The sequence below is a fragment of the Lepidochelys kempii genome, chromosome 7, assembly GCF_965140285.1.
Source record: "Lepidochelys kempii isolate rLepKem1 chromosome 7, rLepKem1.hap1, whole genome shotgun sequence".
Classification (NCBI taxonomy): Eukaryota; Metazoa; Chordata; order Testudines; family Cheloniidae; genus Lepidochelys; species Lepidochelys kempii.
Genome location: NC_136386.1, coordinates 99,224,994 through 99,238,936, shown reverse-complemented (window position 1 = coordinate 99,238,936; position 13,943 = coordinate 99,224,994). Strand labels below are relative to the sequence as shown.

General features: G+C 37.8%; 1 protein-coding gene across 1 annotated transcript in view; it reads right to left on the bottom strand.

Moving 5' to 3' along the window:
• TCERG1L (transcription elongation regulator 1 like) overlaps positions 1-13,943 on the bottom strand; it is a 327,912-nt gene that overhangs the window by 33,425 nt on the left and 280,544 nt on the right. Inside the window, 2 exon segments of the mRNA XM_073354780.1 lie at positions 3,635-3,770; positions 13,215-13,284. Of these exon segments, the coding sequence (XP_073210881.1) occupies positions 3,635-3,770; positions 13,215-13,284 (206 nt within the window).

Genomic DNA, 13,943 nt, shown 5'->3' with positions numbered 1-13,943 from the left:
AAATTCTGGCTCCTTCTAAGGCGCAGGTTGGCCACCCCTGCTCTAAATTGTGTGGCACTGTATCAGCCCCCTAGTGGCCACTGCAGTTGCAGGTATCTCTTGAATTGAGAGCACTCCAGTCATGCTCTAGCACAGCCATGACAACCGGGGGACTGGTGGTGGGTGACAGAGAGCCAGAGTAGTTATTTCTATGTCTGCCAGGGGTTCCTAGAGTGTGTGTCAAAATCTGACCCTTCATCTCCAGTAAACCTATAACTGCATTAGTTTGTGCCTATATGAGTGCCTTATTTGACATGCCTTCACTCATCGAAGGGGGCAACTACAGAAATGGAGGGACTGGGTTACACAGAACAGCCATCCACAACCTAGCAGAAAATGAAATTTATTTTACTAATGGTTAATGTGAGTGGGGCATAGTTCTGCAGTCCCTAATAAGGTGAAACTGCCTTTGACTTCACTCTAAGTTTTGCCTTTGTACAGAATAGTCAGGACTGGGCCCTGGAGCTGACACAATCCTAAATAGGAGATATATAATTGAGACCTGGCTTTGAAATAGGAGAACTTGCCATACACTTACATGTAGTGCTATTGTTTTACACTATAATAAATAAAATCATATCACTGAAAACTATATTTATGTTTAACATTCTATTATTCACACACACATATACATATTTTATATATGTACACGCACTCAAAATGTGGTATACAAACAGAATATTCTGTGCTAAACAGAAGTCTGGTGTGCTTTGTATTCTTAAAAATGCCTGCAGCAGCACTAGTGCTATTCAAAGAAATCATCTTTGAAAAAACAATGGCACTGCCAGAAAATGGCAAACAATATTTAAATAATCAGTGTGAAATAGCAGTAATGACCTCACTCCACTGCACTTCTTGAGGAAGTTATTACCAACTGGGATTAACCATCAACTTGCCCTGGACAGTTCATGTTTAGTAAGTGCCTTGGGCCTCAGTCATTAAGGAATGTAGAATCAATATATATTTAAGTGATAATGGAAATGGCAAATTCCTGATTGTTCTAACAAGTTAATCTGAATTTCAGCAGTGTGCAACAATTTCAAAATGCCTTTCCTATAACAACCCTGATCCTTTTAAACTTTGACCATGCCAGAGGAATCCCTGAATCATTGCACATTTATGGTGCTATAAAACATGATTAGTAATATTTTGAAGTATTCTGCACATTAATAATGAAATCTTAATAAAACAAGTTTGGTTTGTAGATAATTTACTGCTAGACTGCAGACACACATCTTAAATTTTGTCACCCCCACAGTTTGTGGATTATTGATTAAAAACTTTCCCACACCCTACAGTGTGTGGATGGGGATGGGGATGGGGGAGGGTAAAGATATGTGCCACCACTTTGAAATGCTTTTGCTTAAAATCACATAGTTTCCTATAGGAAATATATTTGAGGTCTCTATCATCCTTTTGATGCAGGGAACATTAAAGGCCCTGATTCTATAACACTTACATATCTGAGTAGCCCACTGAATACAGTGGGACTATACATGTACATAGTTATGTATGTGCATAATTTTTTGCAGGATCAGGGTCAGTACAATGTCTGTTAATTCCAATAGGATTTTATACTTGAATCCATCAGTGTATTGAGAGCAGAGGAGACACTGGGGACCTAATTTTGTTGATGCAATTTTATGGCCACAATATTAGACGGATCTGTAATTCAGATTGTGGTGTGGATTATGGGACTGATATGTCTGATTTCTTCTAGCTGTAATTTAAATGTACACTTTATCTACCTAGTCATAACATTGATTATACAATATTAAAATGGCCTGGACAATTCCAAGCACTCCAATAACTAATAATAATCTGGGGTCCAGATTCACTGGTCTAGCTGAGGTGTGCTCAGCGCAAGATTGGAAAAGGGGGAAAGACGGTTTTATGTCACTTTTGCATTCCCTTGACTCTGTGGTAAGTCTGAGGCCACACAGGCTACTGGCATAAATCCAAGTAGGCTGGTCTAATTTACAGACAGCAACCAATGGCCCTACCATATGGTCAACAATTGAGTGCAGTTTGCTCCTCTGCAAAAAAGAGTCAACATCTCTACACCCAAAACCTGCACAACTTTCAGGAACTGTGTGGATTCCAGGGGATCTGCAGGAGGCAAGAGGCATTTGTGCAGATGCTCCTTGCATCCTTGCTGCTGCCCAGCTTCACTGGTCCCTGGTAATCCAGCTCTTGTGGGAAATGTGCTTTCAGGGTCTTCTCTCTTCATAAAAGTGAGTTATCAGGCTGTATTAACCTATGTTGCTTTCCCCTGATGCTTTGAGCAAAACATGGTTTGAGCCCAGCCAGTCCCACCTGCCTTTTAAACTTCAACTATATTAAGCTGGAACCAGGCCGAGTTCCTATGATCAGAGAGAAGAGCAGATGGCATAGTGCCCTACTGTGGCTCCAGTCTCATGATCGCAAATAGTCATGGAGGGAAACATGGAGCTATTCATGCTTGTGTCATTCATCTTTGCCTGATGTCTAACAAAACACTACATAGCAAGGAATGTACTGAAGCTGCATTTAGTGGAGGCACCTGGGCTGAAGCCCCCTCCCTTCAGTATAAGAGAGAGTGTGTGGCTGGCAGGGTGTTCGCTATTAGAACCCTGGACCTTTGGAGCTCACTTCTCCCCCAGGTTTGTAACAAGGTGAAGTGTTAGCTTTCAGGGCAACCTCCAAGGTCTCCCTTTCCCTTTGTCTCAGGATGAAATGGGTGTTGGGTAAGGCTGGGTATGGGATTCTAGGGACTGTATGTAAGGTCGATTTATTTCAGTTATATTGATGTTGTTGCTGACTATTTGGTTCGATCAGGGGGAATTGACAGATCTTTTAATTTTGGTGTATTTTAAAAAAAAAATTCTCAGTGGTGCCTACACATTAGTGCTAACATAAATCTAAATGAAGAAATAAATAATAAACGTTTTCTGAACATCACTGATCAAGTAAAGTAAGGAAAAATAAAAATGTATTTAAATAAAAACTTCCACTTTTTAAAATATTGTAGTGACAAACTATGTATCTTTGCCGGAAGCTTTTATAGGCCATCATGCTAAAGCAAAACATAATTTCATGACAACACTATTTCATAGCCAAAATGCTGGGTTAAGACCATTTACTCTGGTTCATTTTAGGTTACAGAACAGGCAATTTTCAACAATTCTTTCCAATTTCTCTTTTCTATGGTGATTCCTTCATATAACAGTAACATGAAAACATTTCACAGTGCTAGGTGTTTACAGGAAAGTGACATTGCATGTCCAAGAGCAAGCAAAAAAAATATTCCATTTAATTTGGGGGCTAGAATTCCAAGGTGCTTGCTATAGATTTCAGATTAGGTACAAAGAAAAGGAGTACTTGTGGCACCTTAGAGACTAACCAATTTATTTGAGCATAAGCTTTCGTGAGCTACATCCGATGAAGTGAACTGTAGCTCACGAAAGCTTATGCTCAAATAAATTGGTTAGTCTCTAAGGTGCCACAAGCACTCCTTTTCTTTTTGCGAATACAGACTAACACGGCTGCTACTGTGAGATTAGGTACAGTATTTCCATAATTTACAAGACTCAAATAAACAAAACCTGTTTCTTACCCCTCTTTCCAGCAGCATATCTCGGAAATGGGCAATGCGTTCTTCTAAAGGAAGAATAATCTGATGTGCTGATGTTTTCACAATTTTCTCTTCCACTTCAACCTTCGCCTGATCAGCATTCTGGGGATCTTCCATTCTTTAACAATATATGTTATGAATGGTTCAGTAAATACACAGTGTACATTTTTTAACCCTCTACTTTCTTTAGGAAACACTTCAGGAAAGAGGTTTAAATGCAGGATTTCTTTGTAAACAGTATGTAATATTGAAAGCTAATTAGCTAAATCTAATCTTCTGTATTTAATTACTAAAATGGAATGGTTCTTGAGGGCCCTTCATTGAAGATTAGGACAAATATTTATATGGAAGTATAGTATTTCTGTGTGGTCAAAGCACATGATTGAACAATGAGACATTACACTGCACTTCAAGTGATGGGAAAACTACTATTCTCCATTATGTTTGACAATGAGTGAAGATTTCAGAATAGTGACTGGAGAAAATAATCTTATTGCTTTTAAGCTTAAAAATCAATGCTAATCTTTTATGGTCCCAAGAGTCCCTTAAATTCACTCCTAGGGGGAACAGTTTGACATATTATTACATGTACACAACCTGTAATGAGACATCAGTGAAGAGTGCCTCTATCAGTGCAAAAATCTTTACAGACATTTATAATAATTTTCCAGAATAAATAGGTGTTTCCAAGGAACTAATTTCCACTGTACTTTACAAGATTCACTGGAGGATGACAGACATTTAGCATGATTATGCTGATTACAGGAGATAACATCAAGTCATCAGCATTTTTACTTAAACGTGTATCAATAAGATATTAAAAATACATGGACAGATTTTCATCAGGTGTAAATATGCAGGGCTGTGAGTTCAATCCTTGAGGGGGCCATTTGGGATCTGGGGCAAAAATTGGGGATTGGTCCTGCTTTAAGCAGAGGGTTGGACTAGATGACCTCCTGAGGTCCCTTCCAACCCTGGTATTCTATGAATTGCATCGGCCCTCCAAAGCGCAGGGCCTGGAGCAGTTGCCCCAATTCGCCGTACCCAAGGGACGGCTCTGTAAATATGTATAGGTCCCTTGGAACCAGTGGAGCTACACCAATTTGCACCTACTGAGGATCTGCCCCATATATTTTTAACTGAGTCTAGTGATCACTAAAATTACCATTAAAAACACCAAAACAAGGCAAAACCAACACACAAACAACAAAACAATGCACACCACTTGGAAACTAACATTTACTATTTTTCTACTGTGTAAGTACAGCACTGGTAGTACAAGCTCTGCCTGAACACTGGCTTTGTGAGGAACACCTCCAACAACAGGCTAATTAGAAACTAAGCTTCAGCTTGAACCTGTCAATAGCTCTGTCAATAGCAGTTTTGTTTGTTTGTTGTGAGGAGATATTTGTCCACATGGACAAAAGTGAAACCATAAACTCATGTCACGAAGATCACTGAACATCCTTTTTGGTCTCTACTAATAAATTGGATTACAGTGGCAGATAGGTCCACACTAAAGCCCTGGAGTTGAACACCCATAATTGAATTGTGGAAGTATAAATCTAGACTCAATTTTTTTTGTCTTATTCCCACCTCTATTATTTATCAATATACTGACTCACGTTTAAAAAATAAGGGCCAAAAGATGTGATAATATTGGCCAAATTTTTCAGACCTCAATGCTACAGTAAGGCACTTTTATTTTAGGCACCTTAATAAAGGTGACAAGATTATCAGAGGCACTGCAGTTCTCATTGAAGATAACTAACTTTCTGCATCCAGATTTGGAACTGTTGATCATGGGGTGGGAGAGGGAGGAAATAATCCCCAAAGTGCTTTAACTTGCACAATTTGAAAATGGAAAAAGTTAAAATATTCTTTTCAGATAATAAATTACATCAGGCAGTAATGCAATATGAGTCCTAGCATATTATCTCCCTTCTATCAATAATTGCATTGTACTTAAATCATACTAAAATTGTATTATATAGCATTAGCAGTTTCAAAGGCATCAAATTGTTACTCTTCATATTATTATGGTGACTTTTATATTGTATTAGCAATTTTCATTTTCCCTAAATCATAATATTTCGTAATATGATCCATGAAACTTCCATTCCAATTTCTAGTATCCACAAAGAACTTTTTCAAGCTGAAACTGATAGAAACCCACAATGCTACTCAATCAGCTAAGACAGCAGGAGAGACTGTTTCTCCTTTATTTTGTTTAATTTAAAACTATCCTTCAAATCAGATGGATTTTTCATTTATTCTGAAACTAAAAACTACAATAAAGGCAACAAAAACAGTGACAGAATGCAATCAAATATGGAAATTCATAGTTAAAAAGACACATTCAAATAGTCTATTTTACTTTTTACTTTATTCCTATCACAGTTTTTGAAGCCTACAAATCTCAAAATAGATAGGAAGTATTTTTTTTTTTACAGAGAATTCTGTTTCTTTAGTTGTACTGGGATTTGCAGTTGAATATGACAAACTTTCTATGGGGGACAAGAATCACAGTAAAAGCTGTCACTCCTGATAAGGGATGAATCTTTCTAGATTTCTACACTTTCCAAATTATCACAGATGATTTACCTTAATATGCTCTTTGGATTACATTCTGACCAAATAAAGGAAGATAGCAGATGGGACTCAGTTTTGAAAATGATCAATGAAAATCTATGACATGAATCACGCTGATGAATTTTTAAAGTAGACCAAAGCCTTAAGGCAAACTTGGTAGGCAAATGTGGTTGTCTGTATTTAAAAAACCCTGATCTCAAACCCATGCATTTGAAATTAAAATCTGGACTTCTAGAGCCTTTAAAAATCTAGTGTATTACACTGGATTTTCTAAGCAGATAATTAAGCCATATGTTGCCTTCAGCTTCCACTAAAGTAAATGGGAGCCATGTGGTAATCCAGAGACTGAATAGGTCACATTACATTGCACATTTTGTCACATGAGAACTGAAAATTTTTCACATGATCTCACAAAAACAATTTAGTAGATGTACTCAAAATTGCCCCATATTTTTAAGCAATTAAGAATAAGCAATTTGAAGATGTTACAGATAAACTCCTGCTTCTAAGTAATCTGACTCTTTAGGAGAAAAAAAAAGATTTTGCCACCTTTGTATACAGTATAATTAGAGTGTTGCTTGAGTAAGTATTTGGCCTGCATATTTTAGGTACTATAATTAAACTGTATTTAAATGTAAATTAAACTACAGTAATATGTACAGAGTTTCTTAGAGGCAATAGTTCGTTGAATCCAAAACTACTGAACTGTAAGTGTAGATTCAGGACTGGAAATATGAAATAAGGCTTGATCCAAAGTCTATTGCAGTAAAATGGGAGTCTTTCCATTCACTTCAGTGGATCAGGCCTTAAACCAGCTGTTGAAAATATATTACCACTGAAAAAAACAATGAAAGGAAGAGAATTAGAGTGTGAAGTATAAACCATTTCTGCTAATGTGCACCTGACCTGTCAATATGAAAATCAAGAAAGGCAACAGACATAAATATATGAAGATTAGTAAACTTTAACATATATATACAGTAGCCTGACTTGCTGTGCTTTAAGTATAATGAATTATGGTTTAACTTTGATGAAAGTGGATATTAACGTTAGAATAAGACTTTCTTTGTATCAAATGATTTATTGTGTGTTAAAGGAATAATGTAATTTACTTAGGTAAGTTTACTTTCAATGATGGAAAATAACTGAAAATCCAGTGAGGAACAGGGCAGGTTTTCCAAACCATGGCTTAGCTCAATTATGTTTACCACACTCAACCAAATTTGACATCGTAATTATCAAATGACATGTAGCTACAAGGGGTCTGATGCACAAAAGATAGTCTATTGGTTGGGGCACTAGGTATTTGGGAGTTCCCAAGTTCAATTCACTGTTCTGCCAGACTTCCTGTGTGAGGCTGGGCAAGTCACTCTGTGGCAGAGTTAGGCTCAGTGTTGCAAAGCTAACTTTAGTTGCTGTGCCACCTAATGGAATCCACAGTCCGTAGGTAGATGCCCGGGCTCCCTATCCAATGCATAGGGAAAATTAAGTGCCTAAGAATAGGAATCACTGAAGCCAGCATACTAAGTGGAGAGCTGCCTGAGCTAGCAAATAGGTGTAGCCTGGTGGGCTAGCTTACCTCTATTATATTCACTGCTTTTTATTATATTCTGCTTTATTATAGTCAGCAGTACTGCAAGGAACCTACAAGCCTGCATCCTGTAAGAGACTGGCTTCAGCAGTTAGCATGAAGCTTCAGGCCTATGAATTTTGGCATAAATAAACTTAGGTAACTCCTACATTTTGGGGAACTGGAAGTAGAGTGTAAGGAGGAATTTTGTCCATAATGATATCAGCCAACCACAGAACCATGAACTAACACCAGCTTCTGGAAGGTTTTGGATGGATCATCCAACTGTAAGAGTGCCATGGGAATGAATTGATATATATGATAATGGGGTGAAATCATAAATATACTAACCTATAGAAAAAGAACACCTTAACATCGGTAAGGGGAGGAAATAGAAATAAGAAAGAGGGAAGAAACCCTCACTGAATATGTATGAGACATGGTAATGGCAGCGTAACATATTATAAAAGTGGCATCCCCGCCTGTAGGCAGTAGGAGAGAGAAATGTAGCACTTGGGAGGGACCAGATTGATGGCCACTGGTGAAGATGAGGAAGGGGATGGTGATGAGGAAGATAACGGCTAACATTTCTGGTTGTTCTGCAAGGGATGGTGTAACTATGGATGTTCAGATGTACTTTCTGTATTATATCCATCTACCTTACTGAGTTAGAGTGTGTGTGACTTTGCTAAATGTATTAATAAATTATTTATTTGTAAATATAGAAGAGATGCTATAGTATGAGTATTGCACCTGTGCACATTGGGGTTCCCAACTATATAATAATTCTAATAAGACTGGGCCTGATCTTGGGACAAGAACCTACGTATCCTCAAAGTGATAACTTGGGACTCTCATACATAATCTATAGATCAGGCTACATAGGAAATGTGGAGGATAGAAGTATGGTATAAACTCCACTCCTCAAAGGGAGTTAGAGGGAAGCACCTACCTCCACAGCCAGCCACGAACCTTCTTCTGGAGGTAAGCACCTAAGTGAGGTCTGTCCCCTCTCAAAAAAAAAAATTGTTGTGGTAGTGGTGCTCCCCCTATTAGCCCAATGTTTAGAGCACTCACCTGGGCTGTTGGAGAATGAGGTTCAAGTTCCGGCTCCAATTAATAAGTATTTTATACAAAGTGGAACAGTCTGAACAGGAGAAACGGAGAGACGTCTACCCCAGAATAACCTATAAGTCTGGCAGAACAGTTAATTGAACTTGGGAACACCAAATGAGTTGCCAAAGTCTTACACAGATATGAAAGGCAGAACCAAGACTACAGAGCCAAATTGTCCTCTTCGTTCTGGACTCTCTGTGCTACTCAAGCAGCTGAAAAGGTGGATAGTCTCAATTGGCTAGAAAAGGTAGAGCTGGCTCCCACATCACCCCCCTTAAAGACTCTTGTGCTCATGCTATTCTTGGGTGGCATAACAGGTTTATAGCTAGCTGGTATATTTAGAGAAGCCGAGAGACTACTGTAAAATATGCCAAGGCAGGGGCCAATGTAGACTAGACCCAGGACTAGATGCTGCTATTGGTTGTTCTGTGGCCCACCTGCTCCAACAGCACAAATGAGAATCTGAAATAATGAATAGTAATATCCTCATGCTTCTAATAACAGTTTATACTGAGGCATTACTACAAATATAGGAAAAAAGAAAAGGAGTACTTGCGGCAAATGTAATTAGTCTCTAAGGTGCCACAAGTACTCCTTTTCTTTTTGCGAATACAGACTACACGACTGCTACTCTGAAACCTACAAATATAGGACTTTCCAATGGCATATATATGTCATGACCTCCAACCCCTAATCTTTAGAAGACATTCACAACCCCAGTATCATGGCAGGAGAGCTAATTTGGAGTGTTAGCTATTTCAAACTATTCAACAAACTTTTAAAGTGGGGATAACTGTACTATACCTTTATAGATACAGATTCTACCTGGCCCTTATGTGGGTCCACAATGAGAGGGAGGGAACCATCAATCAATACTATGAGCAGCCCAAAAGAGTGCCAGCCACACTTCGTCCCCTTGTGCTTAAGGGAACAGGGACAGCTCCCACTTACTACCCTGATGGCGCACACAGCCCAAAGGAAACAGGGAGGAGGTGGAGCCATGACTCTGTTGCCATTACCCACAAGCCAGTGGAACTGGCTGCCTTCATGGAGTTAAGGATGGAGAATATGCTGCAGCCTTCAAAGAAAGAAATTTGTAGGAGGAATTCTGTCACCTTGAGAATGCATCCTTATGCTGTCTCTGAGGTGAGGTATTTCTGCGCCATCTCTTACTATAGGCTATGTGCCCTCATTTTAAAATAAATTCTAATTTCAGCTACAGCACATCTTGTACACACAAATATGCTGGCATAGGGAACTCACTGCACTTAAGCAACTGTGTTTCAGTTTCAGGTGCTGCTGGCTTTTCAGTGGTTCCTACTGCTGCAGGAGCAACACATATAAGGTATCGGCTTGAGGATACAAACATTTACTTGTTGGAGCAATTATCTGGAGAGACTAGAAATATACAGAAGGCACATTTGATGGGCTTTCTATTATCAGTGGGGTACACAGAATACCAGAACAATGACTAGTACCACAGGAAAGTCATCTGGACCATTCTCCTATGTATCTAATTAATTAAAAACTCCTAATATAAAAGAGAGAAATAGAACTAAGAAAGGAAGATAAACTCCGTTCTATGAAAAACTGAAGTTTATTTCTTAAAAATTCGTTGAATGCGTTAGTTTTTAGTGACAGGTTTCAGAGTAGCAGCCATGTTAGTCTGTATCCACAAAAAGAAAAGAAGTACTTGTGGCACCTTAGAGACTAACAAATTTATCTGAGCATAAGCTTTCATGAGCTACAGCTCACTTCATGCATCCAATGAAGTGAGCTGTAGCTCACAAAAGCTTATGCTCAAATAAATTTGTTAGTCTCTAAGGTGCCACAAGTACTTCTTTTCTTTTAGTTTTTAATGTCATAGATTTGGAGCTACAGTCCAAATGTTGATATATTTAAAAAATATATTTAGACTACATGTCTTTAAAGCACCTGTTGAAATGTTAGCTTTCTAAAAATCTATGTAAGTGCTGATTTTCTTGTAGGATAATTTGACCATGTCAGGAATTCCTTATGTGTTACTAGAAAGAAAGTAAAATTCAAAAGAATACTGCTTAAACCAGGTAGAAATTTGTGAATGTTAGCTATGACTACTGAGATATCAACACATTAGGAAGGTCAAATCATTGAGGGATTGGGATCACAGCAATGAAGTTTGAAGGACTACTAATTTGTTTAGCCAAATATTATTCTGTTTATGTATATGCATCATGTGAATACTGTCTTTGATTTACAAACTGTGAAAGTAAGGCAACCATTCCTCATCAGGACAGTTATTTTGAAAAAGTAGAAAATTTGAAGTAGGTTCAATTGTAGGGCTCTCAGTGTCTTTTAAGTTATGTGTATATCTTGTCACAAATTTCAAATATGATAAAAATTGCACTATTTGTTACACTTGTGCAATATATTCTTTCAGCCAAGAGTGAGAAAACCTTGCTATCAAACTCAAAATTCAACATTAGGCAGTGTATTTTATAGACAGTATGTAATGCACTTTTACTAGGTGCTATTTTGACTTCTACTGCTATGTAAATTTACTCCTGATAGCAGTCTCTGTTGCTTGTGAATCAAATTACCCTCAGAGTAAAAAAAGAAGGATAACTTGCCATCCTTTATGTACAATTCACTAAGGGTAAAATTCATTTGTGGTGTGGATAGCCAATATAAAGCACTCTACAGTAATTATTCATCACACTGGAGCTCCCTGCTCTTTGCTCACTCTCTGTTTGCTGTGGAAGTGGTCTCTGTACTGGCTGTACTATGAGAGCTGTGATGAAGGAGGTAAGCCAGAGGGGCTATATTTATGCAAGTGGTGCAGACATGCTGCTCTAGTGCATTGGGTGCGGAGGGCTGTGCGACAATTCAGAGGCCTGGGCCTCCGGGTGCGGGGCTGCATTTGACTGCCAAATGAATGGCATTTATGTATTTGTTTTAACACAAAAATCTGTACTTTATGGACTTTGAAAAGAAAATATAGACAAGGTAGGTCAAGTTTGGGGTCTCTCAATTTTGACAGTGCCCTTTTGAATGTAAAGAAGATAAGAGACCATAAAAGAGTCACCTTTTAAAAGATTAATAAGTAATGGAAATCCAACCAACATGGGACAAATCATCTCTATTCACAAGTAGGCAGTGGAGGAGTCACTATTTGACCTCCTGACATTCTGGGTAGCAAGTTTTATATTATCAACACACAAAAATGGAATAAGCATGGTTTTCTTGAGATTATTAAAGGAGAACTGTCTGTATGAGGAGTTCTTGGAACATATTAACAGTCAGAGGTTTTAACACTTTCCCACCCTGTCTTTTAAAAAGCCCATCTTACTAGAATGTTGAAAATATCCACTTACACTGATAGGATGAAACTATGGCCTATTGAAGAAGCAAAACTGACATTGACATCTATAAGGGCAGGTATAATCAATAAGGAACTCCAGTGAAGTCAATAAAACTACAGTGGTAGAAAAGCAGCGTGAATTGGAAGATAATTAGCCCCACAATGTCCATCTTGGAAATGTAGAAACACTTTGTCTCCACTGTTCAAAATTTGCCCAAAGCATATCAGTTGACATCTATAAAGACCCTATTCTGCAGACAATCCTTAAGTCATCTTATATTCAGCAAGCATAGTTAGAAATAACTGACAATTGTTTGGGGTAGGAAAGAGTTTCTCACTAACCATCCTCCAGAATGCATTTATTTCCCTTTTAATTTTTTTTTCAAGGAACTATTTTTGTCCTGTTCTGGTGTGACATGTGCAAAAGACTATTGGATGAAGACTCGTAATGAGAGACAAATCCAACAATACTTAGCAGAAACATCTTGAAATATAGTACAATTTCGGGACCCAAATTCCCTGATGGTTAAATGAGCACAACTTTGACAGACTTTTGCCCAGTTAAACCAGCCGAAAATTTGATTCATTGAGAAAAATCCTAGTCCCATGGAATTCAATGGCAAAACTCCTATTGATTTCAGCGGAGTCAGGATTTCATCTAATGTTTTTAACAGTAATCATCTTTCTTGAAAGCTTAATTTAATCATTCATTTGATGTAAACAATTTCCAGTTACAAAACGAATAGATAGTATGTATGGAACATGGTTCTTTTGAAGCACAAGGGGTACAACCAAAGGAATAGACATCTTGAGAATTGCTGTCACCACTGATGCATGTAGATGGCTATGCAATGAAAAATAAATTAGTTTCTTCTTAGTGCCATATCCATAGTAGACTTTGGCTTCCCTATAGAACATATGAATTAAGAAACAATAAAACTTACTTATTTCTCTTGGTTTTGGTGCTATGGTCATCACTTACTTCCTCTGGACAAGAACTATCACTTTTATCTGCTAAAAAGAAATGCATAAAATTGGAATTATTACACAGTTACTATCTACACGAGAATCAAAGTCCTAAAAGTCCCCCGTCACTTGTCCTTTTGTTCTGATACTTACTCATAATATTGGCTAATTTCTGCTGAGATTTTTTTTAGCTTTAGAAGATACTTTATAAAATCCTCATAGGTGAGCTCATCAAAACAGAGTGATAAATACCAAAAAAATGACGCTTTTCTTATTTTTGCCCTGAAGAGCGTCCCATCGTAAATTTGTGATTTTTTAAAATCTCACATTTGAGTGATAAACTGAAAAATATTATCACAAAGATGTTTATATAACATTATTATTTCAATCCTGACAGGATGAATGATTTGAGAATTCTCACTTCCATCACAACTGCTTCCTTCTTCCTATTTTTCATTCCCATGTTACTGAAACATAATGCTGCTTTCTTGTTAAATCTGACATGCTGTGTGGGTATGGAAGCAAAGTTAAGCAGATATTGTGGACTCTCAAACTCACAATGTACCAAAACCTACTTTGGCCTGGATACTCTCCCAAAGAGGGCTTTGAGATCAGGTTGTAACTGATAATGAATGTGAAGGTTATTGCGAGGACATCTATTTTACAGTTCCAAGTACTTCATTGTTTTTTCCACATACAAATTACAA